This window comes from Bubalus kerabau, chromosome 10 (genome assembly GCF_029407905.1).
Source record: "Bubalus kerabau isolate K-KA32 ecotype Philippines breed swamp buffalo chromosome 10, PCC_UOA_SB_1v2, whole genome shotgun sequence".
Classification (NCBI taxonomy): Eukaryota; Metazoa; Chordata; class Mammalia; order Artiodactyla; family Bovidae; genus Bubalus; species Bubalus kerabau.
In genome coordinates, this window is record NC_073633.1 from 97,014,162 (window position 1) to 97,041,255 (window position 27,094).

A 27,094-nucleotide genomic window follows, 5' to 3' on the forward strand; every position below is an offset into this window, starting at 1 on the left:
TAGAAATAATATTTCTAAGAGATTTCCTGTGTCCTGCATTTTTTTCCCAGATAGGCAAATTTATGCATGTTTTTCTCCATAGAAGCTACAGGTTAGGATGTATCCTATAAATCATGCTATCTCTGTGTAAATATATCCTAAAACTATAGGAAACTTACATTGTTTTAAGTAACTTTGATTTAAGAAGTTGATTAAACACTGATAATTGCAATTACACAATTACACATTTGCTCTAAGTCGGTGCTTTTCAATGTTTGATGATATCCTCCCTAAATAATTATTTAAACTGTGTATAACCCTTATTTGTCCCTACTTCCATACATACGTTTTTAAGCTGTCAAAATGTTTGTATCATAAGTTTAGGAAGTCATAAAGGATGAAAATTCTGGAATGTAGTAAATACTGTTATTTTCAAATAAAACTTTTATATTACTCATATTAACTTGTCTGGTGAACTTTATTTTTATTTAAAAAAAAACACTTATTTATTTATTTGGCTGTGCCAGGTTTTAGATGAGGCATGTGGGATCTAGTGCCCTAACAAGAGGCCCCTACACCGGGAGCGTTCAAGAGTCTTAATCACTGGACCAGCAGAGCAGTTCCTCCAGTGAACTTCAAATCTCATATATTTCTTACCACCACTCATCCATTCACAAAATAACTAAATAGTATCCTCTTTAAAAGACATATTTTATATGATTTCTTTTCACTTTGATTTCAACTCTGTTTCTCCTCACAGATTTTTATTCTAATATACAATACCTTTATCCTTCCAGGACTTTTGGTTATCGTACACACTTCATCCTTCTCTGTAACAGAAATGCATATATACAGAGAGAAGAACTGATTTTTAAAACTCTCTGTGACCAAAATGCTCAGTGTTACACATTATTATGGATTCAATTATCATACATTTGACATTATGTATATTAAAATTTCTTAGAAAAAATTAAATGTGAAATGTTAAAAAACCCTAGGGCTTCCAAATGTATATCTCTTACTGGGATAGATATAACTCCTCCTTCTCCTGTACTCGATTAGCTGATGTATCTAAGGGTAAATGCTAATTTTGTTTTCGACAAGACAAGGTTTCATTTCTATTTGTTTTTTGTTCCTATAGGTTTACTCACAGAGAAATCTTGTTCACAAAAACGAGTACGTGAGAATGAAAGCCGTTGTGTTATAACAATGTCACTCAATTTCTTGAAAGCCTTCCTAGTTTTATGGCAAAGATTACATAGCGATCTGTCATCAAAAATTAATTTTAATGATCTACCATCTCGATTAGGTCTTCTTTCAATGTGTTGAAAGCAAAGAATTAGAAACCACTTGACTTGCCAAAGAACTGTAATGTAGTTATTAGAGTCATTTACTTTCTGTTTCTGGAAAGTATATCTAAATGGCTTTATTTACCAAGACTAGTCAAATGACTACAACTGTTCTTTTTTTACATACAGATATTTCATTGAACTTAACATATGCAAAAAATAAAAATCTTGTTAATTTCAATACCGTTCTGTCAGTACAACATTTTAATATATTCATTTTATCTTGGTATTAAATATATTTGCATCCAAACCTTACAGCTGCAGACTGGCAAAGCCAGTTCTCACTGTCAAACCAATCAGCCAATTCAGCCTTACTTTCTGGCAGAAAAAAAGTTTGACTTCATTTTTCAATTCTACATATTGTGTTAATGTGTCCTTGTGACAACCATCTCACTTTTCAATCATAATTCTAAGACAGATAGACGGATAAGGAATGGAGCCAGGCCAGAGTCTGTCACCTGGACGAAATAAGACACTGGCTTTCAACGATTTCTTTTCAACACTTCTTAGCTTTGTTTTCTGGAGTTATACATTCTCTGATTATAGCAGGGTGGTTGAAGAGGTGAGGTCATTAAATAAAACTATCTTTACTCCGCCCCAACATCAATCAACGATACACGTCAGTTTCAGAACAACTCATTCTCAACAGCCTATATATCTAATACAACTCTTTGTTCTTATGCATGCATGTATGCATGACCAAGAAGGACAAGTGAAGAAAGGAATGGCAATCCACTCCAGTATTCTTGCCTGGAAAAGCCCATAGACGGAGGAGCCTGGTAGGCTACAGTCCATGGGGTTGCAAAGAGTCAGACACAACTGAGCGACTTCACTTCAAGAAGGACAAGAAGCTTTACTTTAGTAACTTGATTAAAGGAGGACATGACGGCACCCAAATCATAAATTGTCCCTTCTCTGGCACCCTAAAGAGCCTGAGGCATTTGCCATCAAGGGAGGAGGAAGCCTTTCTTCGGTGAAGTGGGAGGAGGTGGGTTATGAAAGGTAAGAGGGCCTCCTCAAGCAGAGCTATTTTAAGAGTGCAGGTAGAAGCTGAGGATACAACTGATTCTCTTAAACATTCTTGTGTCTTGTGTCTGACTACCCCTTCAAACATCTTTGTGTACTCCTGGGAGTGAACCGATGGAAGACCATGCTCTAACTCACCAGCTCTCTTTGAAATTACTGTCAAGGACAGCGTTAATCATTTTGCTATAAAAAGAAAAGAAAAGGACTGCTAACATGTTTGTTTTCTTTGCTTTTGGGTGAAATGTCATAGATACAAATGAGTACATAAAACTTATACATAAAGGAAAATGACAATTTTTGTGGCTTTAATTAGTATTTCTTTGATTACGAATGAAGCTGAATATATTCTTACATGATTCTTTTTCAACTGAAATGCTTGCTCATGCCTTTTACCCTTTTTCTTTAAATCTGAGTTTTTTATTCTTTTCTAATTGCTTTGTTGAGCAATAAGATTTGTATACAAATTGATTTGGACATACACTGCTTGTCAGTTATATCTTCTGCTACAAATAAATTCTAAGCGTGGATTGCTTTTAATTCTTTTTATGTTGTCTTTCTGATTTATGGAAGTTCTTAATTTTGATGTGGTCACATCAGTCGTTTCCTTTCTCATCTCTATTTTCAGCACCTCCCTCCTCCTGGAAATCTTCCAAAGTCCTAAGATCATGAAGATAGTAAACTATACTGTGTTTTAAAGTTTTTACAGTTTCATCTTTCACATTTAGGCTTTCAACCACTTTTGCATCTGAGATAGGGGTTCAATTTCATTTGTTTCATATCATCTATTAAAAAGTCCACTCTTAATCCCCTGATAGTGATGAGCAGTGTATCAGACATCAAGTTTCTATGTACAAAACTTGTTTTTGGATTCTCTGTATGATAACATTGACCTATTTATATATTCTTGTGTCAAGACTATACTATCATAATTTCAGTAGCTTTAATAAGGTTTTATATAAATATATTCATTGCAAGAACTGATGCTGAAGCTAAAACTCCAATACTTTGGCTACCTGATGCAAAGAACTGACTCATTTGAAAAGACTCTGATGCTGGGAAAGATTGAAGGCAGGAGAAGAAGGGGACAACAGAGGATGAGATGGTTGGATGGCATTATCAACTCAATGGACATGAGTTTGAGTCAGCTCTGGGAGTTGGTGATGGACAGGGAGGCCTGGTGTGCTGCGGTCTATGCAGTTGCAAAGAGTCAGACATGACTGAGCAATTGGACTAAACTGTGAAAGTGAAAGTGGAGAGTGAAAAAGTTGGCTTAAAGCTCAATATTCAGAAAACGAAGATCATGACATCTGGTCCCATCACTTCATGGGAAATAGATGGGGAAACAGTGGAAACAGTGTCAGACTTTATTTTTTGGGGCTCTGAAATCACTGCAGATGGTGACTGCAGCCATGAAATTAAAAGATGCTTACTCCTTGGAAGGAAAGTTATGACCAACCTAGATAGCATATTCAAAACCAGAGACATTACTTTGCCAACAAAGGTTTGTCTAGTCAAGGCTATGGTTTTTCCAGTGGTCATGTATGGATGTGAGACTTGGACTGTGAAGAAGGCTGAGGGCTGAAGAATTGATGTTTTTGAAGTGTGGTGTTGGAGAAGACTCTTGAGAGTCCCTTGGACTGCAAGGAGATCCAACAAGTCCATTCTGAAGGAGATCAGCCCTGGGATTTCTTTGGAAGGAATGATGCTGAAGCTGAAACTCCAGTACTTTGGCCACCTCATGCGAAGAGTTGCCTCATTGGAAAAGACTCTGATGCTGGGAGGGATTGGGGGCAGGAGGAGAAGGGGACGACAGAGGATGAGATGGCTGGATGGCATCACTGACTCGATGGACGTGAGTCTGAGTGAACTCCGGGAGTTGGTGATGGACAGGGAGGCCTGGCGTGCTGCGATTCATGGGGTCGCAAAGAGTCAGACACAACTGAGCGACTGAACTGATCTGATCTGATATATGTTTATATCTGATCATATAAACTGATACATTTTATATATCTATATCTATCACTTCCCTTGTGGCTCAGTTGGTAAAGAATCTGCCTGCAATTCAAGAGACACTGGTTCGATTCCTGGGTTGGGAACATCCCCTGGAGAAAGGAAAGGCTACCCACTCCAGTATTCTGGCCTGGAGGATTCCATGGACTGTATAGATCATGGGGTCACAAAGAGTCGGACACAACTGAGCACCTTTCACTTTCATATATGTTAGGAAAACACCCCCACCTTGTTCTTTTTCAGAAATATCTTGGCTATTCTAGAGTGTCTTCCTATAAAGGACTGAATTTTTGGTTACATATTTTCCTGCATATTTTGCATTCTTTGTTATTTTTGTATTGATATATTGCTTTTAATTACCTTTTCTTAGGAATTTTTGCTGGAGTTGGAAGTAAAATGGGCTTTTATATAGTGGTTTTTATCAAACTTGTTAAACTCTATTTCTCATAATTTAACTACAAATTCCTAGAGCTTTTTATACGAACAATACTATTATTTGCAAATAATGATAGTTTTACAGCTCTGGCTAATACCACCAAGACTGTACAATACAAACTGCGCAATGGGGCACCCTTTGCTTATTCCTGGTCTTAAAGAGGAAATTATAAAATATAAGGTGAGGTTTGCCATGGAATTTTTTTTTCACATGGCCTTTATCAGATTAAGGAAGTTCTCTTCTATTCTTAGTTTGTTAAATGGTTTATGAAGATGATAATGATATCAAAGGAATGCATGCTAAGTCGCTTTAGTGTCTGACTCTTTGCAACTCTAAGGACTGCAGCCCACCAGGCTCCTCTGTCCTTGGGATTCTCCAGGCAAGAGTGCTGGAGTAGGTTGCCATCTCCTCCTCCCAAGGAGCTTCCTGACCTAGGGATCAAACCTGCATCTCTTATGTCTTCTGCATTGGCAGGTCAGTTCTTTACCACTAGCACCATCTGGGAAGCCCAATTAAAGGAATAAGTGCTTCTTATTCATCTATTGAGATGACCTTATTAATTTCCCCTTAATCTGTTTGAATTATAATATTTTTTAAATATTAAACCAACTCAAGTCCTGGAATAAACTCAATTAATAAATTGGTAATTTGTCAGTGTTTTATGATTAATTATCCTTTTCATACATTCCAGGATTTATTCTGCTAATATTTTGTATATAACATTTTTGTATCCATGCTAATTTGTGAATAGTTTCTTAATTTTCATATTTATACATTCTGTCTGATTTTAACTCAAAGGTTATACACATTCCTACTGAGTTGAGCATGTTTCTTTCTACTATAATTTATTTTTTGACCTTTGAGTTGTTTGGAATTTTACTTATAAATTTCCAAAAGTTGATGGCTTATTTGGTTCTTTATGAATCTTAAAACTAGTTATAATCATGTCACTAAATTCTGCTGTACAGAAATGATATGTGCAAATTCTAGTTTTCACTAAAGGCAAGCTACATACATGCTTTCCTTTCTTTTGTCTAGTTACAACACAAATCTAAGGACTGGAGCTGAACCAGGCATCTTAGATCAGGAGGGTAATGGAATATACTGGAGATGGCAGAGCAAAACAGCAAAAGAAGCCGGAGTTTCTGACACCCTACCTGCCATGGACGCGGTATATTTGGACTGTTACACAAGAGCAAAACTAATTTCTCTCTTACTTTACCCATAATTATTTTTGGATTTCTTTTAACTGAGGTCATGATAACTAACTAATATAAAAGAATGAGAATCTAAATTATCATGGCATTTATGGAAATGAAAATAAAGACAGATTTGAGGGGTGATATGAAAAACAGACTTTATATATCCAAGTTTGCTTCCCCCTTCCCTTTCATTTCCCAAAAGTGAGTCTTAACTGTATTGCCTGTACCTCTTCTTCACCCTCAATCTCCCGCTTACTAAGTGTGCTAGTTCCTTTCTAGAAATAAGGGTGCTCACTTGAACTCTGCCTTTCTGGCACCACACTGTCCCAATTCCTGATTTTCCAAGCACATCCCTAAAGCTCTACAATATCCACATACACTTTCCCTTTCCCTACTTGCAGCCTGTCACTATTGCACTCCAGCTGTACTCCTGTGCACACGTTCACCATGCCACAATCCCTGATTAAAAACCATCAACACTCCCTATAGGTTTAATAGCTGTGTTACCTACTCTCACCTCCAGACCTTGTAATGCCAATGACAGAGAATGAACAGCAATCGCAGTAATTCTTTCCAAAGGAGTAGCCCAGAATCCTTCCCAACAGAAAGTTTCAATAGTCAGTACTATGCCCATCAGTAGGAACTGGCACTCAGGTAGAAACCCGCTTGTATGCCTGATCAGTTCAGTCACTCAGCTGTGTCTGACTCTTCATGGACTGCAGCACGCCAGGCTTCCCTATCTATCACCAACTCCCGGAGCTTACTCAAACTCATGTCCATCAAGTTGTTGACGCCATCCAACCATCTCATCCTCTGTAGGCCCCTTCTCCTCCCACCCTCAATCTTTTCCAGCAACAGGGGCTTTTCAAATGAGTCAATTCTTCACATCAGGTGGCCAAAGTATTGGAGTTTCAGCTTCAGCATCAGTCCTGACAATGAATATTCAGGACTGATTTCCTTTAGGATGGACTGGTTGGATCTCCTTGCTGTCCAAGGGACTCTCAAGAGTCTTCTCCAACACACTGAACTTCTCCAACTTCTTGAATACGGTTCAAAAGCATCAATTCTTCGGTACTCAGCTTTCTTGATAGTCCAACTCTCACATCCATACATGACTAGTGGAAAAACCATAGCTTTGACTAGACAGACCTTTCTTGGCAAAGTAATGTCTCTGTTTTTTAATATGCTGTCTAGGTTGGTCATAACTTTTCTTCCTAGGAGCAAGCGTCTTTTAATTTCATGGCTGCAGTCACCAACTGCAGTGATTTTGGAGCCCCCCCAAATAAAGCCTCTCACTGTTCCCCCATCTGTTTCCTATGATGGGGCCAGATGCCATGATCTTCATTTATTAAATGTTGAGTTTTAAGCCAGTTTTTTCACTCTTCTCTTTCACTTTCATCAAGAGGCTCTTTAGTTTTTTCGCTCTCTGCCATAAGGCTGGTGTCATCTGCATATCTGAGGTTATTGATTTTTCTCCTGGCAATCTTGATTCCAGCTCATGCTTCATTCAGCCTGGCATTTCTCATGATGTACTCTGCATATAAGTTAAATAAGCAGGGTGACAATATACAGCCTTGATGTACTCCTTTCCTGACTTGGAACCAGTCTGTTATTCCATGTCCAGTTCTAACTGTTGCTTCTTGACCTCCATACAGATTTCTCAGGAGGCAGGTCAGGTGGTCCGATATTTCCATCTCTTTAAGAATTTTCCACAGTTTGTTGTGTTCCACACAGTCAAAGGCTTTGGCATAGTCAATAAACCAGAAGTAGGTATTTTTCTGGAACTCTCTTGCTTTTTTGCTGATCCAATGGATGTTGGCAATTTGATCTCTGGTTCCTCTGCCTTTTCTAAATCCAGCTTGAACATCTGGAAGTTTATGGTTCAGGTACTGTTGAAGCCTGGCTTGGAGAATTTTGAGCATTACTTTGCTAGTGTGAGATGAGTGTGATTGTGCAGTAGTTTGAACATTCTTTGGCATTGCCTTTCTTTGGGATTAGAATGAAAACTGACCTTTTCTAGTCCTGTGGCCACTGCTGAGTGTTTCAAATTTGCTGGCATATTGAGTGCAGCATTTTAACTGTATCATCTTTGAGGATTTGAAATATCCTGTATGCCTGATATCAAATCTAAACTCCTTGGTTTGTATTTCAAAGCTCTAAAATGTCTATCATTGTCTTAAAGTTTTATAGCTAATGAGTCTAGAAGAAAAAAACAAACAAACTGTGAAAGCCTTTGAAATGGAACAAAAAGTTACTGCTTATCTTCAATGAAAAACTAGTTTTTGCCTAGCCGATCCTTCTGGGTTTTTGATTCAATGGGATCTCTATATAAGTCATTGTTTGATATATTTATAATTTGCTATGCAAATGATTCTTGTACACAGACATGAAATAAATTTTATCTGAAGGGGGGTTCAATTGATTTCCTTCCTCCACCATGGAAGAAGCCAGTTTTGCTTCTATTTTAAATTCACTGCAGTACTCTAGTGCTCTTTGAATGTTCCTTTACGTGAGTAACATCTAGCTCATTCTCTCATTTTTTAAACTCATTTGTCATGAGTTCATTTTATATTTCTATGAGAGTCATGATTTCATGATTTTGCCTTTAAATATCTCTCTAACAAACTCTTGTTTTCATTATGCCTTTAAACTTTGATTTCATCCCCAATATACAATGTCTTCTCTGGCTTTCTTCCTGACACCACTGATTCTTCCCATTTCAGGGATGAATCTAATCTCCACCATGACCTCAATCTACAAAAGCTATGCTTTTCCACGAAGAACCTAGACTGAAATGATGTCAATTTATTTTACAATTACAGTTTCTTTGTAATGCCTTCTACAAAATGCACTGTTTCATTGACATGTTGTAGACACTGCATATTTATCTTACATCATTAATTTATATGTAAGTAACTTCTGTCCTTAATTAGAGTGCAAGTTCCTTGAGAGAACTGATCACAATTCATTTTCCTTTTCTCCTCGTCACTTTCTACATAATACACGTAGTGCCCAAGAAATATCCACTAGTCGGTCCCATCCATGGCTCAAGGCTCTCAACCACGATTTCTTTCAGGTTAATCACTTAACTTTATTTAGGTAACCAACCAACTATGCTTTGGCTGAAGGTGGTTCCTTCCTAGAAAAACTCACGCTAAACTTTAATGAAGATCATTGGAGCTTCGTGAAACACCAAATAAAGTGTGGTACTAATCAGAAAGTCTAGAGAAAAAATAATAAATTGATATGCTTCTAGGTACTTTTCCCCCTCAATTATCAGTACTGTCTATACTTATATTCTTAAGAACAGTCCATGTGAGGGTTATACACATTCAGTTCAACATTCATTCTCTGATTCTACAAATGCTTATTGATTTTCAACTATATGTTAGAAATTTTTTGCAGGCCTTGGCGATTCAATTGTAAATAAAATGTAATTTGTAATTCAAGACACTTACTTGCTAGTGAAGAAGGAAGAGGGAAGGATAAGAAAAGAGGAGGGAAATAGAAACAACTGTGACCTAAGCATATAGATAATTGGTGACAAGCCAAATTAAGTTGCTCTTATTTTCAGGAATATATATTGAACCTTTAAAATTAATTTAATATAAGTACAATAATGGAATAATGAAATATCAAATTTTTCAGATCTGTATCACCAGAATACACATCGTACATTCAATGTCTTACATACCCTAATACCAACTAAACCAAATGAGACACCACCAACATTTTTCTAGGTTTAACCGCTGAGTTGTGAGAGAATAATAAATGGTCTTGAGACTGCTGCCAGCATATTTGATTTTATGAACTATAAAATATTTTACCAGTTGAATAGTCTACCAAGTATATTAAATCTGCTCCTTATAATGCTATATGAAGTCAAAGGATTTCATAACATTTGAGCATTAACATTATTACTGAGCATTTTCATTTTTATGGTTTTACTTATGATAATTATTTCAAATTAAAACCATCTTGAGAAAACTGCCACTGTTTAAATTTAAAAAAAAAAAAAACCTAGTTCATTTAACCAGTTTTATTTTTCTCATGATGACTTTTTATTCTTACCTTTATTCCTAGAGGAACCCTTAGAATAAAGCATTTAAGATTTTATACCATAGCACTCTGTTAGTAAAGAGATTATGGAAATAAAAAAGACCAGCAAATACTAATAAATTTTACAGGCTTTATGTTGTACATTGACATATTGGTATAATTAAAATGATTCAAAAAGAAACAAAAAGCAATCATATAATGATAACCTAACAGTTGTTTGGTCCTAAATATTTTCACATATATTTTTCTCTTAATTCTCCCAACAATCTGATAAAACAAGTTTAATTATATTCATTTTTACAGATGAAGGAATCAAGAAACAAGTGGTTCACTAAACATGTAAGTGGCATTTCGTATGCTACACCCAGGTCCTCAAACTCTTTGCTTTTGTTCATACTTTTATAAAGAACATTTGATTTATAAGCCAAATCCTATTGGCAAGATACTTTCGAAGGGTAAGCAAAATATATGTAGAGGAACACTAAACATTTTATTCACTTACAGTGCGATCATACTAAAACTGAGAAAATCAAGTGTACTTTCCAAATGGCCCAGTTAAAAGTAAGGAATAGATTATTTACACACTACAGTCTAGACACTGTCTATCAAAATCACTTGCTTACATAGGACTAAAATGTCCTCTATTAGCATCTTTCCTTTCCTCATACAAATTAAATATTTTATTCTTTATTAGGAGAAGGCACTGGCGACCCACTCCAGTACTCTTGCCTGGAAAATCCCAGGGACGGAGGAGCCTGGTGGGCTGCAGTCCATGGGGTCGCTAAGAGTCGGACAGGTCTGAGCGACTTCACTTTCACTTTTCACTTTCATGCATTGGAGAAGGAAATGGCAACCCACTCCAGTGTTCTTGCCTGGAGAATTCCAGGGATGGAAGAGCCTGGTGGGCTGCCGTCTACGGGGTCTCACAGAGTCGGACATGACTGATGTGACTTAGCAGCAGCAGCATTCTTTATTAACCTTATTTTTTAAAAGCTTATGTTTTGCCTTCTCATCAAAAACATTAAAAAAATGACTAGTTCCAAGTCATTCAATATTTTGTGTTTTCAAAGTTTTTAACACAAAATATACATTTCCAAGTATTTACATCACATTCTCTGTATAGCTTTAAATATCTCCCTCTGTATATATTTACTTTGGAACATATACTTTATGGCTGAACAATATTTCATCGCAGATGGTACCATAATTTACTCAACCATTCTTTCAATTCGTGTGGCTTTATCATGCAAATGTTTATTTATAAAACCATGTTTTTTTTTTAAAAAAATTGCAGCATTGAGTGATATCACAGCCCTAGTTCTTCTCCAACAAGTCACCACGATGAGATTCGCTTGCTTCTGTTCTTTTTTCAGACACCGACCTAATCACCATATGTTATCATGAAAGTACACATGTCATTTTATATCTTAAATTTGCTTCCATTTAACATTCTATAGGGAGAAGGCAATGGTACCCCACTCCAGTACTCTTGCCTGGAAAATCCCATGGACAGAGGAGCCTGGTAGGCTGCAGTCCACAGGGTCGTGAAGAGTTGGACATGACTGAGCAACTTCCCTTTCACTTTTCACTTTCCTGCATTGGAGAAGGAAATGGCAACCCACTCCACTGTTCTTGCCTGGAGAATCCCAGGGATGGCGGAGCCTGGTGGGCTGCTGTCCATGGGGTCGCACAGAGTTGGACACGACTGAAGCAACTTAGTAGCAGCAGCAGCAACATTCTATAATAAGCCTTTTCCGTAATCATTGTGTCATGTTGGGCAGAATTTCACACTTTATCTAACCATTACTTTATTGCTAAACAATAAGTTTTCTCCTCTTTTTTTCTTTTTAAAAATATGTAAATCATTTTCCAATAAATGTTGCAAGCATGTAACCTTTACATATGTGCCCTTAAAAAAATGATTTACTAACACCAGATTCCTGCAAGTAAGATTTAAAAAAAAAAAAGGCTAACCAGCTTTTATCATTATTTGAATATGGAAAAAAATATTGATTGTCCACACTTCAAAAATTCAAAGGATAAAATGGCATCCTAATTTCAGTATCTTATCAACTAGTCCTTTTAGTGATTGGGAAATATAGAAACAAACATAATTACATTTAAGCTAATTGTGTTTTCCATAAATTAGTATATACTGGCACCATTTGTCTTAAGACGCAGTGACCACTTAGACGTATTTTTCTTTTTCTTAATGCTTTTTTCATTTTAAAAGTCTGTATCTACATACCTTTCAGGTATAGTTTAGCTTACTGCTCCCTTTGAATCTTAGATGAAGTTTTAGAAATGCTTTCTGGAACTGCTTCCTTTGGGGAGTACTCTGAAATCCACCATAGGATCCAGCAGTAATTCTGATAGAAGGAGAAAGAAAATGACCCAACTTACCGTTTCTAAGGCATTTACACGGTCCTGCAAATAAAGCATAATATATAATTATAAAAACAAAGCCATTAAAATATCATTTCAAGTGTAGTTTTTAGATTTTTCCATTTATCTTCTATTAACATTTTTAACACGTAAAAGATGAAAACTCCTACTCAGGATAATCTCTCTAAGAGAAAAATAGTCATGAAACAATTAGTTTTCTCATCTTGACTAGCGTTAGGACTACAAGGTTTAATTTAACCGTAAACACCATAAATTCAGGCTTAGTTACGAACTGAAATAGAGTTTAAGACTTCTGCATTGGTAAAATTATGTCTATTTAATAAAATATAGCTATTCAATAGATCTGAACATAGGAGCCACAACCAGACAATAGTAGTGACATAACAAAAGGAACTGAGCACATACACTTGCTCTCAGTTAGGTATACAGCACAAAGTGCGCTGTCACAGGCAATCAAGTTCAGACATGAGAGTGACATCACCAACTAAAATTAATAAGTACACGGTTAACTGAAACAAGGCAGGAAAAATAAGAATGATAGGTTACATGCAGGCAGTCCTGAACACAGGTGGGTCTTCGTTACTTATAGTATCTTAGGATTCACAGACATATTGGTTTTTAAAAAGGGTCATTGATAATATTGCTTTAAAAGCTAAATGATTAAGAATGGTTTCATTCTCAGTCCAACAGCTGTGTCCTCAACTGTTCCCAGAGCTAAACAGCTATACACAAAAAGTTTTTTTTTTTTTAAAGCTGAATTTGAGAGGAGAGTCTGAAAATTCAAAGAATTGTAAAGCCATCATTTTTATGAGGATGAAGCCCATTTTTCTATTCTTTCATTTTAAGCAGTTGAAGAAGATAATATAAAATCTGGGTCTCTCTCTTGTTTAATTAAATTAATCATTTGTGCTAGAGGGTAAGGAGGGAAAATGGTGCAGACAGCCACTGAGCTCAGATCTCTGAGACCCTGCAGACACTGACAGGGACCCACGACCCTTAGAAGCTTAACCTTGCCCTCCCCTCCCCTAGATTCTCCCAGCCTCACCTAACACAGAGGCCTTGCCTTTGAGGATTTCTGTAACCCAGCCTCCAACATTCAGACTGGGAAACTAGGTTGGACATTTCTGCCCCTTTAAACATCTGGCTGTGTGGGCACAAGTTAAATGAATATATTAATATTATGCAAAAGCAGCCCAAAGCAGACTGTTTTTAGCAGTATAATCTGTTTAATTGCATTTTGTTGGCATAGTTGAGAGAACCTCACTGTTGCCCCCATAATTTTCATAAAATAACGGTTATTTTATTGGTGACTTGGGTACTGTCACATTTGAGTAGCTCGTAATAAATGCATATAGTGCCTCTAGGGGGCTTTGATCTGTTGTTACCAGGCATCTTATTCACCGTACATCTGGGACAAAACCATTCAGCAAAGCTTTATCATCCTTTGCAGATTGAACAGAACCTCATTAGACAGTCTTTGGGTAGTGCTGCATTTATATGAACCATCTTGGAAGGCTGAAAATATTTACAGCCACTATTTGGGCCTTAAGTTGTCCCCATACCATGTATTTATGGGGCTCATGTTACTTAGAATTAGCATATTTTAAAAGCACACATACAGCTGGTTTGCAATCAGTGATTTCATATGATGCCAAAATGGTACAACTGAATTAAATTCTGTTTTAATTCATAGCTCAGTGTTCAGGAAAGATAAAACTCATATGATTTATGTATTAGTACCTTCATTTTATTTAAATATTTGTTACAGGATTTTAAAAGGAATGTGTACTGTCACAGACTACGTGTTTGTGTCTTCAAAGTTCACATGCTGAAAACCCCAGTCCCTAAAGTGATGGCCTCTGGATATATGGCCTTTGGGAGGTAATCAGGTCAGGAGGAGACAGCCCTCAGGAGATTAGTGCCCTTCCAAGAAGAGACACAAGAATGCGGGCTTCCCTTTCTGCTCTCTGCCACACTAAGGCATAATGGGAACATGGCCATCTACAAGCCAGGAAGAGGTCCTTCACCAAGAACCAAAACTGCCAGCGCCCTGATCTTGGAACTGCCAGCCTCTGCAACTGTGAGAAATAAATGCTTGCTGCTTCAGACACCCAGGCTACAGTCATTTGGTACAGCAGTCTACGCTGACATATGCCTAGTCTGTAAGGCTAAAACACAAATGGTGGGGAGACAAAAAAAACTCAAATTCATTAAAATAGAAAGATCAATAAATAATCTATTTTAATGCAATTTAGTTACATCTGTTTGTCTATAACCTACTCTATTCCAAAATGGTACTGAAATAGCTTTCAAATAAAGAATATATATTGAAAAAAATGAGAAAATTAGAGAAACAGGAAATGCAGTTCATTAACCTGAATTTAAATAATTTAATCTGCCAATCAACAACAGCTAATAGAATATCGGTCATTGTTGCCAATTAGTGAGCTTCCTCTAAATTGCAGTTCTGGGCTTTAATTATAGGCTATATATAAAAAAAAGAAACTACTCCTAATCTTTATGAACTTATTACCTTGCTTTTAAAATTTAAGAAATATATTTTGAAATTTAAATGGCTGAAGTTGACTTCTTTTTTGACAAGCCAAGATTAGTTACTATAATTCTGCATATAAAAGAATTAGCCTATTGCAAATCCCTGTTCTGAAACAAAATATCCGCATATTTCTCATGTTCTTATCATTAGAGTAGAGGTAATTTAAGCCAGAGTATGAAGAAATACTAGTATATGTCCTGGAACGAATATGCAATTATACCAAAATTGATTTATATTCTCCCTATCCTCTCTCACTCTCACTAGAACTGGACTTGTAGTGTTCTATTGTTGCTGTTTAATCTCCAGTTTTCATTTCAACAAATCTTATCTTAAAGATCAGTCCACAGGTTCAATACTCTGCCTTCTCTCCCACCACCCACACACTCTCAAGCTTAGATCCTGAAAAGAATTGCTTAAGATACTGAAAGGGATGGTACGGGGAGGGAGGTGGGAGGGGGGTTCAGGTTTGGGAACACGTGTACACCCGTGGCGGATTCATGTTGATATATGGCAAAACCAATACAATATTGTAAAGTAGTTAGCCTCCAATCAAAATAAATAAATTTAAATTAAAAAAAAAAAGATACTGAAAGGGGAGTTGGTAGGTGAGACGAGTAGAGAGAGAAGAAAGCCTCCAGAAGTAATAAAGACACTCTCACTATAATGCAATTTCAGGTGGTCTTAATAAATCAGTGGTTCTTACTTTTGTAGTCTTGGACTTTGAGAACTTTTTCCCCAGGAAAATGAATGCTATTCACAACACACATAATTTTGCATATACTTTTAGGGGAACTGCAGACTCTCAGAGCCCACCCATAGCTGTCCAAGTATTTTTACTTAAAATAAAGATTCTTGACATAGGATGTAAGAATTAATTTATTAGACCAAATAAATTATTGTATTAGAACAAATCTATTTCTCCTGTATGAAGTATTTCTTGACAACAAGTAAAGAAACCATTGGGAGTGAAAGGTTAAAAATCAGAGGAGAAATTTCCTTCAAATATTTTGAAGGAAAAGTTCTAAGGGGAAAAATAGGTTTTATTGTTACCAGGTTTTTTGGTGATTGAAGATTCCCTTTCCCACTATTTTTTAGTGCTATTTTAGAAGGGGAAAGTCTAAGAAAATCACAATCTTGTCATGGAAAAGGGGCTTGCATAACTCAATGAAGCTATGAGCCATGCCATGCGGGCCACCCAAGACAGATGGGTCACAATGGAAAATTCTGACAAAACATGGTCCACTGGAGGAGGGAATGGCAAACTATTCCAATATTCTTGCTGCAAGAACCACATGAACATGAATAGTATGAAAAGGCAAAAAGATATGATACCAGAAGATGAGCTCCCACGTCAGAAGGTGCCAATATGCTACTGTGGAAGAGTGGAGGGCAATTACTAATAGCTCCAGAAAGAATGAAGTGGCTGGGCTAAAGCAGAAATGACTCCCAGCTGTGGATGTGTCTGGTGGTGAAAGTGAAGTCTGACGCTGTAAAGAACAATATTGCATAGGAACCTGGAATGTTAGGTCCATCAGTTCAGTTCGGTCGTTCAGTTGTGCCTGACTCTTCGTGACCCCATGAATTGCAGCACGCCAGGCCTCCCTGTCCATCACCAACTCCCGGAGTTCACTCAAATTCACGTCCATCGAGTCGGTGATGCCATCCAGCCATCTCATCCTCTATCATCCCCTTTTCCTCCTGCCCCCAATCCCTCCCATCATCAGAGTCTTTTCCAATGAGTCAACTCTTTGCATGAGGTGGCCAAAGTACTGGAATTTCAGCTTTAGCATCATTCCTTCCAAAGAACACCCAGGGCTGATCTCCTTTAGAATGGATTGGTTGGATCTCCTTGCAGTCCAAGGGACTCTCAAGAGTCTTCTCCAACACCACAGTTCAAAAGCATCAATTCTTTGGCGCTCAGCTTTCTTTACAGTCCAGCTCTCACATCCATACATGACCACTGGAGAAACCATAGTCTTGACTAGACGGACCTTTGTTGGCAAAGTAATGTCTCTGCTTTTGAATATGCTATCTAGGTTGGTCATAACTTTCCTTCCAAGGAGTAAGCATCTTTTAATTTCATGGCTGCAGTCACCAAACATGAATCAAGGCAAATTAGAAGTGGCCAAACAGGAGATGGCAAGAGTGAACATCAACATTTTAGGAATCAGTGAATTACAATGGACTGGAATGGGCAAATTTAATTAGATGACCATTATATCTACTACTGTGGGCAAGAATTCCTTAGAAGAAATGGAATAGCCCTAATAGTTAATAAGAGTTCGAAATGCAATGCTCAGGTACAATCTCAAAAATGACAGAATGATCTCTGTCTGTTTCCAAGGCAAACCATTCAATATCACAGTAATCCAAGTCTACACCTTAACCACTGATGCCAAAGAAGCTGAAGTTGACTGGTTCTATGAAGACCTAATAGGCCATCTAGAATTAACACCAACAAAAGATGTGCTTTTCATCAAAGAGGACTGGAATGCAAAAGTAGGAAGTCAAGAGATACCTGGAGTAATAGGCAAGTTTGGCCTTGGAGTACAGAATGACACAGGGCAACATAATGATCAAAGGATCAATCCAAGAAGAAGATATAACAATTATAAATATATATGCACCCAACACGGGAGCACCGCAGTATGTAAGACAAATGCTAACAAGTATGAAAGAAGAAATTAACAATAACACAATAATAGTGGGAGACTTTAATACCCCACTCACACCTATGGATAGATCAACTAAACAGAAAATTAACAAGGAAACACAAACTTTAAATGATACAATAGACCAGTTAGACCTAATTGATATCTATAGGACATTTCATCCCAAAACAATGAATTTCACCTTCTTCTCAAGCGCACATGGAACCCTCTCCAGGATAGATCACATCCTGGGCCATAAAGCTAGCCTTGGTAAATTCAAAAAAATAGAAATCATTCCAAGCATCTTTTCTGACCACAATGCAGTAAGATTAGATCTCAATTACAGGAGAAAAACTATTAAAAAATCCAACATATGGAGGCTGAACAACACGCTGCTGAATAACCAACAAATCACAGAAGAAATCAAAAAAGAAATCAAAATTTGCATAGAAACGAATGAAAATGAAAACACAACAACCCAAAACCTGTGGGACACGGTAAAAGCAGTCCTAAGGGGAAAGTTCATAGCAATACAGGCACACCTCAAGAAACAAGAAAAAAGTCAAATAAATAACCTAACTCTACACCTAAAGCAACTAGAAAAGGAAGAAATGAAGAACCCCAGGGTTAGTAGAAGGAAAGAAATCTTAAAAATTAGAGCAGAAATAAATGCAAAAGAAACAAAAGAGACCATAGCAAAAATCAACAAAACCAAAAGCTGGTTCTTTGAAAGGATAAATAAAATTGACAAACCATTAGCCAGACTCATCAAGAAACAAAGGGAGAAAAATCAAATCAATAAAATTAGAAATGAAAATGGAGAGATCACAACAGACAACACAGAAATACAAAGGATCATAAGAGACTACTATCAACAATTATATGCCAATAAAATGGACAACGAGGAAGAAATGGACAAATTCTTAGAAAAGTACAACTTTCCAAAACTCGATCAGGAAGAAATAGAAAATCTTAACAGACCCATCACAAGCACGGAAATTGAAACTGTAATCAAAAATCTTCCAGCAAACAAAAGCCCAGGTCCAGACGGCTTCACAGCTGAATTCTACCAAAAATTTAGAGAAGAGCTAACACCTATCCTGCTCAAACTCTTCCAGAAAATTGCAGAGGATGGTAAACTTCCAAACTCATTTTATGAGGCCACCATCACCCTAATACCAAAACCTGACAAAGATCCCACAAAAAAAGAAAACTACAGGCCAATATCACTGATGAACATAGATGCAAAAATCCTTAACAAAATTCTAGCAATCAGAATCCAACAACACATTAAAAAGATCATACAGCATGACCAAGTGGGCTTTATCCCAGGGATGCAAGGATTCTTCAATATCCGCAAATCAATCAATGTAATACACCACATTAACAAATTGAAAAATAAAAACCATATGATTATCTCAATAGATGCAGAGAAAGCCTTTGACAAAATTCAACATCCATTTATGATCAAAACTCTCCAGAAAGCAGGAATAGAAGGAACATACCTCAACATAATCAAAGCTATATATGACAAACCCACAGCAAACATTATCCTCAATGGTGAAAAATTGAAAGCATTTCCTCTAAAGTCAGGAACAAGACAAGGGTGCCCACTTTCACCATTACTATTCAACATAGTTTTGGAAGTTTTGGCCACAGCAATCAGAACAGAAAAAGAAATAAAAGGAATCCAAATTGGAAAAGAAGAAGTAAAACTCTCACTGTTTGCAGATGACATGATCCTCTACATAGAAAACCCTAAAGACTCCACCAGAAAATTACTAGAACTAATCAATGACTATAGTAAAGTTGCAGGATATAAAATCAACACACAGAAATCTCTTGCATTCCTATACACTAATAATGAGAAAACAGAAAGAGAAATTAAGGAAACAATTCCATTCACCATTGCAACAGAAAGAATAAAATACTTAGGAATATATCTACCTAAAGAAACTAAAGACCTATATATAAAAAACTATAAAACACTGGTGAAAGAAATCAAAGAGGACACTAACAGATGGAGAAATATACCATGTTCATGGATTGGAAGAATCAATGTAGTGAAAATGAGTATACTACCCAAAGCAATCTATAGATTCAATGCAATCCCTATCAAGCTACCAACAGCATTCTTCACAGAGCTAGAACAAATAATTTCACAATTTGTATGGAAAAACAAAAAACCTCGAATAGCCAAAGCGATCTTGAGAAAGAAGAATGGAACTGGAGGAATCAACCTACCTGACTTCAGGCTCTACTACAAAGCCACAGTTATCAAGACAGTATGGTACTGGCACAAAGACAGAAATATAGATCAATGGAACAAAATAGAAAGCCCAGAGATAAATCCACGCACATATGGACACCTTATCTTCGACAAAGGAGGCAAGAATATACAATGGATTAAAGACAATCTCTTTAACAAGTGGTGCTGGGAACTCTGGTCAACCACTTGTAAAAGAATGAAACTAGAACACTTTCTAACACCATACACAAAAATAAACTCAAAATGGATTAAAGATCTAAACGTAAGACCAGAAACTATAAAACTCCTAGAGGAGAACATAGGCAAAACACTCTCTGACATACATCACAGCAGGAGATGACCCACCTATGACCCACCTCCCAGAATATTGGAAATAAAAGCAAAAATAAACAAATGGGACCTAATTAACCTTAAAAGCTTCTGCACATCAAAGGAAACTATTAGCAAGGTGAAAAGACAGCCTTCAGAATGGGAGAAGATAATAGCAAATGAAGCAACTGACAAACAACTAATCTCGAGGATATACAAGCAACTCCTACAGCTCAACTCCAGAAAAATAAATGACCCAATCAAAAAATGGGCCAAAGAACTAAATAGACATTTCTCCAAAGAAGACATACAGATGGCTAACAAACACATGAAAAGATGCTCAACATCACTCATTATCAGAGAAATGCAAATCAAAACCACTATGAGGTACCATTTCACACCAGTCAGAATGGCTGCGATCCAAAAGTCTACAAGTAATAAATGCTGGAGAGGGTGTGGAGAAAAGGGAACCCTCTTACACTGTTGGTGGGAATGCAAACTAGTACAGCCACTATGGAGAACAGTGTGGAGATTCCTTAAAAAACTGGAAATAGACATGCCTTATGATCCAGCAATCCCACTGCTGGGCATACACACTGAGAAAACCAGAAGGGAAAGAGACACATGTACCCCAATGTTCATCGCAGCACTGTTTATAATAGCCAGGACATGGAAGCAACCTAGATGTCCATCAGCAGATGAATGGATAAGAAAGCTGTGGTACATATACACAATGGAGTATTACTCAGCCATTAAAAAGAATACATTTGAATCAGTTCTAATGAGGTGGATGAAACTGGAGCCTATTATACAGAGTGAAGTAAGCCAGAAAGAAAAACACCAATACAGTATACTAACGCATATATATGGAATTTAGGAAGACGGTAACAATAACCCTGTGTACGAGACAGCAAAAGAGACACTGATGTATAGAACAGTCTTATGGACTCTGTGGGAGAGGGAGAGGGTGGGAAGATTTGGGAGAATGGCATTGAAACATGTAAAATATCATGTATGAAATGAGTTGCCAGTCCAGGTTCGATGCACGATACTGGATGCTTGGGGCTGGTGCACTGGGACGACCCAGAGGGATGGAATGGGGAGGGAGGAGGGAGGAGGGTTCAGGATGGGGAACACATGTATACCTGTGGCGGATTCATTTTGATATTTGGCAAATCTAATACAGTTATGTTAAGTTTAAAAATAAAATAAAATTAAAAAAAAATTATAAACAAAAACAAACAAACAAAAATAAATAAATAAATGCCAATATATAAAACAAACAAAAAAAAAAGAATGACACAGGGCAAATGCTAACAGAGTTCTGTCAAGAGAACACACTGGTTGCAGCAAACACCCTCTTCCAACAACATGAGAGATGACTCTACACATGGACATCACCAGATGGTCAATACCAAAATCATATTGATTATATTCTTTGCAGCTGAAGATGAAGAATCTCTATACAGTTCACAAAAACAAGACTGGCAGCTTACTGTGGCTCAGATCATCAGCTCCTTATTGAAAAATTCAGGCTTAAATTGAAGAAAGCAGGGAAAACCACTAGGCTACTCAGGTACGTCCTAAGTCAAATCCCTTATGATGATACAGTGAAAGTAATGAATAGATTCAAGGGATTAGATCTGGTAGACAAGAGTGCCTGAAGAACTATGGACACAGGTTCGTGACACTGCACAGGAGGCAGTGATCAAAACCATCTCAAAGAAAAAGATGCAAGAAGCCAAAGTGATTGTTTGAGGAAGCTTTACAAATAGCTGAGGAAAGAAGAGAAGCAAAAAGTAAGGGAGAAAGGGAAAGATATACTCAGCTGAATGCAGAGTTCCGAGAATAGCAAGGAGAGACAAGGCCTTCTTAAGTGACCAATGCAAAGAAACAGAGGAAAACAATAGAATGCGGAAGACTAGATATCTCTTCAAGAAAATTGGAGATACGAAGGGGACATTTCATGCAAAGATGGGCACAATAAAGGACAGAAACAGTATGGATCTAACAGAAGCAGAAGAGATTATAAGAGGTAGCAAGAATACACAGATCTGTACAAAAAAGGTCTCATGACCAGGATAACCATGATGGTGTGGTCACTCACCTAGAACCAGACATCCTGGAATGTGAAGTCAAGTGGAACCAACACTACAAACAAGGTGATGCAATTCCAGTTCAGCTCTTTCAAATCCTAAAAGATGATGATGCTGTGAAAGGGCACTCAATATGCCAGCAAATGGAAAACCCAACAGTGGCCACAGGACTGAAAAAGGTCAGTTTTCATTCCAATCCCAAAGAGGGACAATGTCAAAGAATGTTCAGACTACTGCATAACTGTGCTCATTTCATATGCTAGTATGGTTATGCTTAATATCCATCAAGCTAGGCTTCCGCAGAATGTGAACTGAGAACTTCTAGATGGACAATTAGGTTTAGAAAAGGCAGAGGACCCAGAGATCAAATTGCCAACATTCTTTGGATCATAGAGGAAAGCAAGAGAATTAAAGAAAAACATCTACTTCTGCTTCATTAACTATACAAAAGCCTTTGAGCGTGTGGATCACAACAAATTGTGAAAAATTCTAAAAGAGATGGGAATACCAGACCACATTACCTATCTCCTCAGAAACCTGTAAGCAGGTCAAAATGCAAGAATTAGAACCTTACATGGAACAACTAACTGGTTCAAAATAGGAAAAGGAGTATGACAAAGCTGTATTTTGTTACTCTGTTTATATAACTTCTATGCAGAGTATATTATGCAAAATGCCAGGCTAGATGAATCACAAGCTGGAATCAAGATTGCCAGTAGAAATATCATTAACGTCAGATATGCAGATGATACCACTCCAGTGACAGAAAGGGAAGAGGAATGTTGAGTTTAAACCAGCTTTTTCACTCTCCCCTTTCGCTCTCATGAAGAGTCCGATCACTTCATGGCAAATAGATGGGGAAAAAATGGAAACAGTGACAGTTTTACATTCTTGGGCTCCAAAATCACGGCAGATGGTGACTGTAGCCAAGAAATTAAAATGCTTGATCCTTGGAAGGAAAGCTATGACAAACCTAGACAGCATATTAAGGTCTGTATAGTCAAAGCTATGGTTCTCCAGTAGTCATGTACAGATGTGACAGTTGGACCATATTTAAGGCTGAACACTGAAGTTTGATGCTTTCCAATTGTGGTGCTGGAGAAGACTCTTGGGGACTCTCAAATCAGTCAATCCTAAAGGAAGTCACTGCATAGTCCTTGAGACAATGAAGCATGCTGTTATTACCCTCTAGTGTTAATACCGCATACCATTTCTAACTGAAAACAATAATGCTAGAAATCACCTTTTAATTTATTTTGGGCTTGACAGATCAAGTAAGGTGAGCTGTATTTTTGGGAGGCCAATAGCACCTGTACTATAAAAAAAGATTTTTTTAACTTTTTAGCCCGAGGCTATCAACCTGTCTTGAGCTGTACATATTCCTTTGCTAGTTGGTCACAATGGGGTGTACATTAGAATTTATGAATAAACCAAGGCAAATTCATTACATCACTGGAGATGGGAACATATTTGTGAGCTAAGTTAGGACATGAGTGCTAAATGGATAGTTGGTATCTGCATCCCTGATCATTAACAGCTTATTTGACTCAGCTGAGCCAATCAACGAACCACATTGGCTCATCCATCCCACCTAAGAAATGAAATAGAGGTTCTTAGGTCTAAATACTCAAGAGTTCTTCTGCTTCTGGTAAGTGTAGTTGTACAGATATACTGACTTTTTCATGATAACACAGTAGTTTTCAAGCATGTTTGAAATATATTTGTTATCAAACAAAAAATGCCCAATAATGGCATAAAAATATAACAAGAGTCTCTACTTTTTCCAACTGTAAGAAATAGTACAAGTATAGACTAATTCTGGAAACTTCTCTGGGACTGACGGGCCATGATGGCCATATAACTTTCAAAAAAAGAAAATCTACAATGAGGACTTCCTCTCATTACTGTTCTAAAAGCACAATGCTTGTCTTCTGGAAGAAAAGTCCACTCAGCTTCTTCACCCAGAGAGAAAACTGCAGAGCTTTTTCCTGTCAATGTTAACTCGGTGTAAAGAACACCCACACCTTACCTGCTGCTTCCTATAAGAAAGATATCAAACGAAAGGCAAATGTGTCCCATTTTTCCTTTATGCATTTCCACATGACAACTCGTTACATTCAACAAACTGTCAATCAATTTTTGGTAATTAAAAGAGAAATAATTTCAAATGTATTCTTTTCCATGCGTCAAGATATTAGAATGAAAGAACAGGCTTTTATTAACTACCACAAAAGATCACTGTTTCTTGAATTATGTTAGAAATTTAAAATAGATAAAAATTGTAAACAACCACAATGTTGCAACACAAAATAAAAACAACTTTAAGATGTAGCATAGCTTGGCTGAGTATACATGAGTCAATGATGTATACATAAAACTGCATGTTGTCTATTAAAAGTCAGACGAAGTTACTCTGTAGGCTAAAAAAAACTTCTGAATGAATGACATTAGAGTAACTTACAGCAGTTTTCCATTATCTAGTGTTCAATTTAGCCAGCATTATATACCTACAGTCAATCTTTGTTAACTCATTTCACCAGCTGCTTATGTGCCTTTTCAAATAATCTACTCCAGGGTTCATAATGGAAAGGCAGCAAAGTAAACCACAGCAAGGCATCAGGATTTTATCTCAAACATTGTCAGTAAGAAAAGCCAACATTTGATTTATCAAGAAATACCAGTTTAAAGGGATGTATCATTTTCTAGCCTAGTAATGATCCTTGCTATCCTTGCGGACTAGAGAATCAGAAGCAGGAACTATCACAAAATTTAAGAACAGAGTCGGAGTGTGCACTCCACATTTCTGATTTGTTCTCTCATCCACTATCATTGCCAAATAGAGAGCTGAGGCAGCCAGCTGGGCTTCTGGAGCTTTCTTCTGCTGTATTCTCAGGCTGGTGATTCAGTTGGTGAGACTGTTGGTTACGAGGTCATTTCTGACTCCTGCACTTCCATTCAACACTATTCAGGAAAAGCCGAAGTTGCACTTCCATTGACGTGGGATGTGTATGTGGGTTTGTGGGGGCAGAGGAGAAAGATGAAGAGAGAGATATGGACATGGGGCTCTGTTGGTCGGTTTCAACAGAATTTACCACTGGAAAATGCAGCCAGAAAGGCTAGGGACGGGCTTTGCTTAAGTTTCCTGTACACATTTCTGTTCAACAGTATGAAACTAACACCAAGAAAATCTCAGATTAACCCTTTATGTTTCAGATCACAAAGCAATGCATGAGATTTCTCCCCCTACAACCCTCCCCTTTAAAATGAAGAATCACTGTTAAGTTTCTTCTTTAACACACAATGTAATATGCTGCACAGCTGTGCACCTACAGGATAAGATTACAACCCAGATGAAGAGCAAAAGACAGAATTCTCCTTCTGCTGGTACTGCTCAGTTCCACAGGGAAACTTCTGGTAACACGCAACAAGAGTTCAGTGAATGACATCTAAGACTGGAGCACAACTAAAAGTTATTTGCAGATAATATAAAGGCTATCATTGTGTTTGGGGTAATGCAAATGACAAGCAATATAATTTCAAAGATTGACTATCCCCAAAAAGTGATGCAGGAATAGGAGTTGAGTACGAGGGGGAAAAGCTAACAACCCAGAAACCAACATATCATATTTTTTTTTTCAAGGATTTACATTTTGAGAAATAAAGTACAGGTCTCCAGTTGTGAGGCTAGTCATATATCAGCTGAATATGCTCTGAGCTCTTATGCAAATCATAGTGCAGTGGTGATTATGGGAAATTTATGAGTAGGTTTTTGTTATGCATAACTTATGGAAAACAATAGAATATGCTTTTTTTTTTCAGGGTGTGTATCTGACTGCCACCAAACATAGCTGATCTAATGAGACTCCGAGGTTAACACCCTTGTTTTCCTCAAGTGTACACATCTCTTGGGTTTCCAAGTGAAGAATTTTCACAAGGACACCCATAGAAACACAGAACCCTTTGTCCCAAGCTCCTTCCTCTTGAATATTTGACTTTTAGCACTTTATTGTCAACTACCACACATGTCACATGGCTAAGTCATGAAATGACACAAAGCTAACAGTCCACCTTGGGAATTAAATTGCTTACCTTTGAGCAATTCCAACAATCCACATCCTAATTTACATGTAGAATCATTTACTCAATTCTTTCCAGGAATTAAAATATAAGAAACATGGTATTAGAGACTCTCCCTTCCTCACACCCATATTCCTTCTGTGGGCTACTGTGTACAGATCTCTCTCACCATTCTATACAAAGAGAGAGACTACTGTTCAGAATTAACAATTAAGATATAAAACAGTTGTTTTATTTATAAAATAATATATTTGGCTGAGAAAACTCGGGCTTCTCTTGCTTCTAATTCAGTTTGACTAAGCTTATAACAATTACTGATCTCCATTTTTTTTAATATACAAGTACAGGGAGGAAGAGAAAGATGGGTAGAGGATTTAAAACAAGCCTTAGATTATCTGTATTCTGATAATCAATGGTGCACTATTCTTAGTATCTATGAAAACTGGAGGAAAAACTCCAACAACTTAGTTTTCAGTTGAACTTCTGAGAAGCATACCTGAAGGCTAACTCACCCTGTATGTCCTGAAGGAAAGTAGATGTATTTTGACATTTCAGTTCCAAGTATCCTAAATAGTCTACCTATGAAATACTTAACTGCTTTTTCTTCAAATTGAGCTTCTTTCTGATTTTTCATTGCAGTCTGACTAGCATCTTCTGAAGGTGGCATTTTA

The 27,094-nt window shown here is 37.2% G+C and overlaps 1 protein-coding gene across 14 annotated transcripts in view; it reads right to left on the reverse strand.

Moving 5' to 3' along the window:
- Positions 1-27,094, reverse strand: part of CEP128 (centrosomal protein 128) — a 605,049-nt gene that overhangs the window by 58,790 nt on the left and 519,165 nt on the right. For 13 of the 14 annotated variants that reach the window (XM_055538802.1, XM_055538807.1, XM_055538799.1 and 10 more), the window contains one exon: positions 12,465-12,488. The exons of the other annotated variant lie outside the window; for it this stretch is intronic. In XM_055538802.1, the coding sequence (XP_055394777.1) occupies positions 12,465-12,488 (24 nt within the window). The remainder of the gene's footprint in view (positions 1-12,464; positions 12,489-27,094) is intronic. 14 annotated transcript variants of the gene reach the window in all.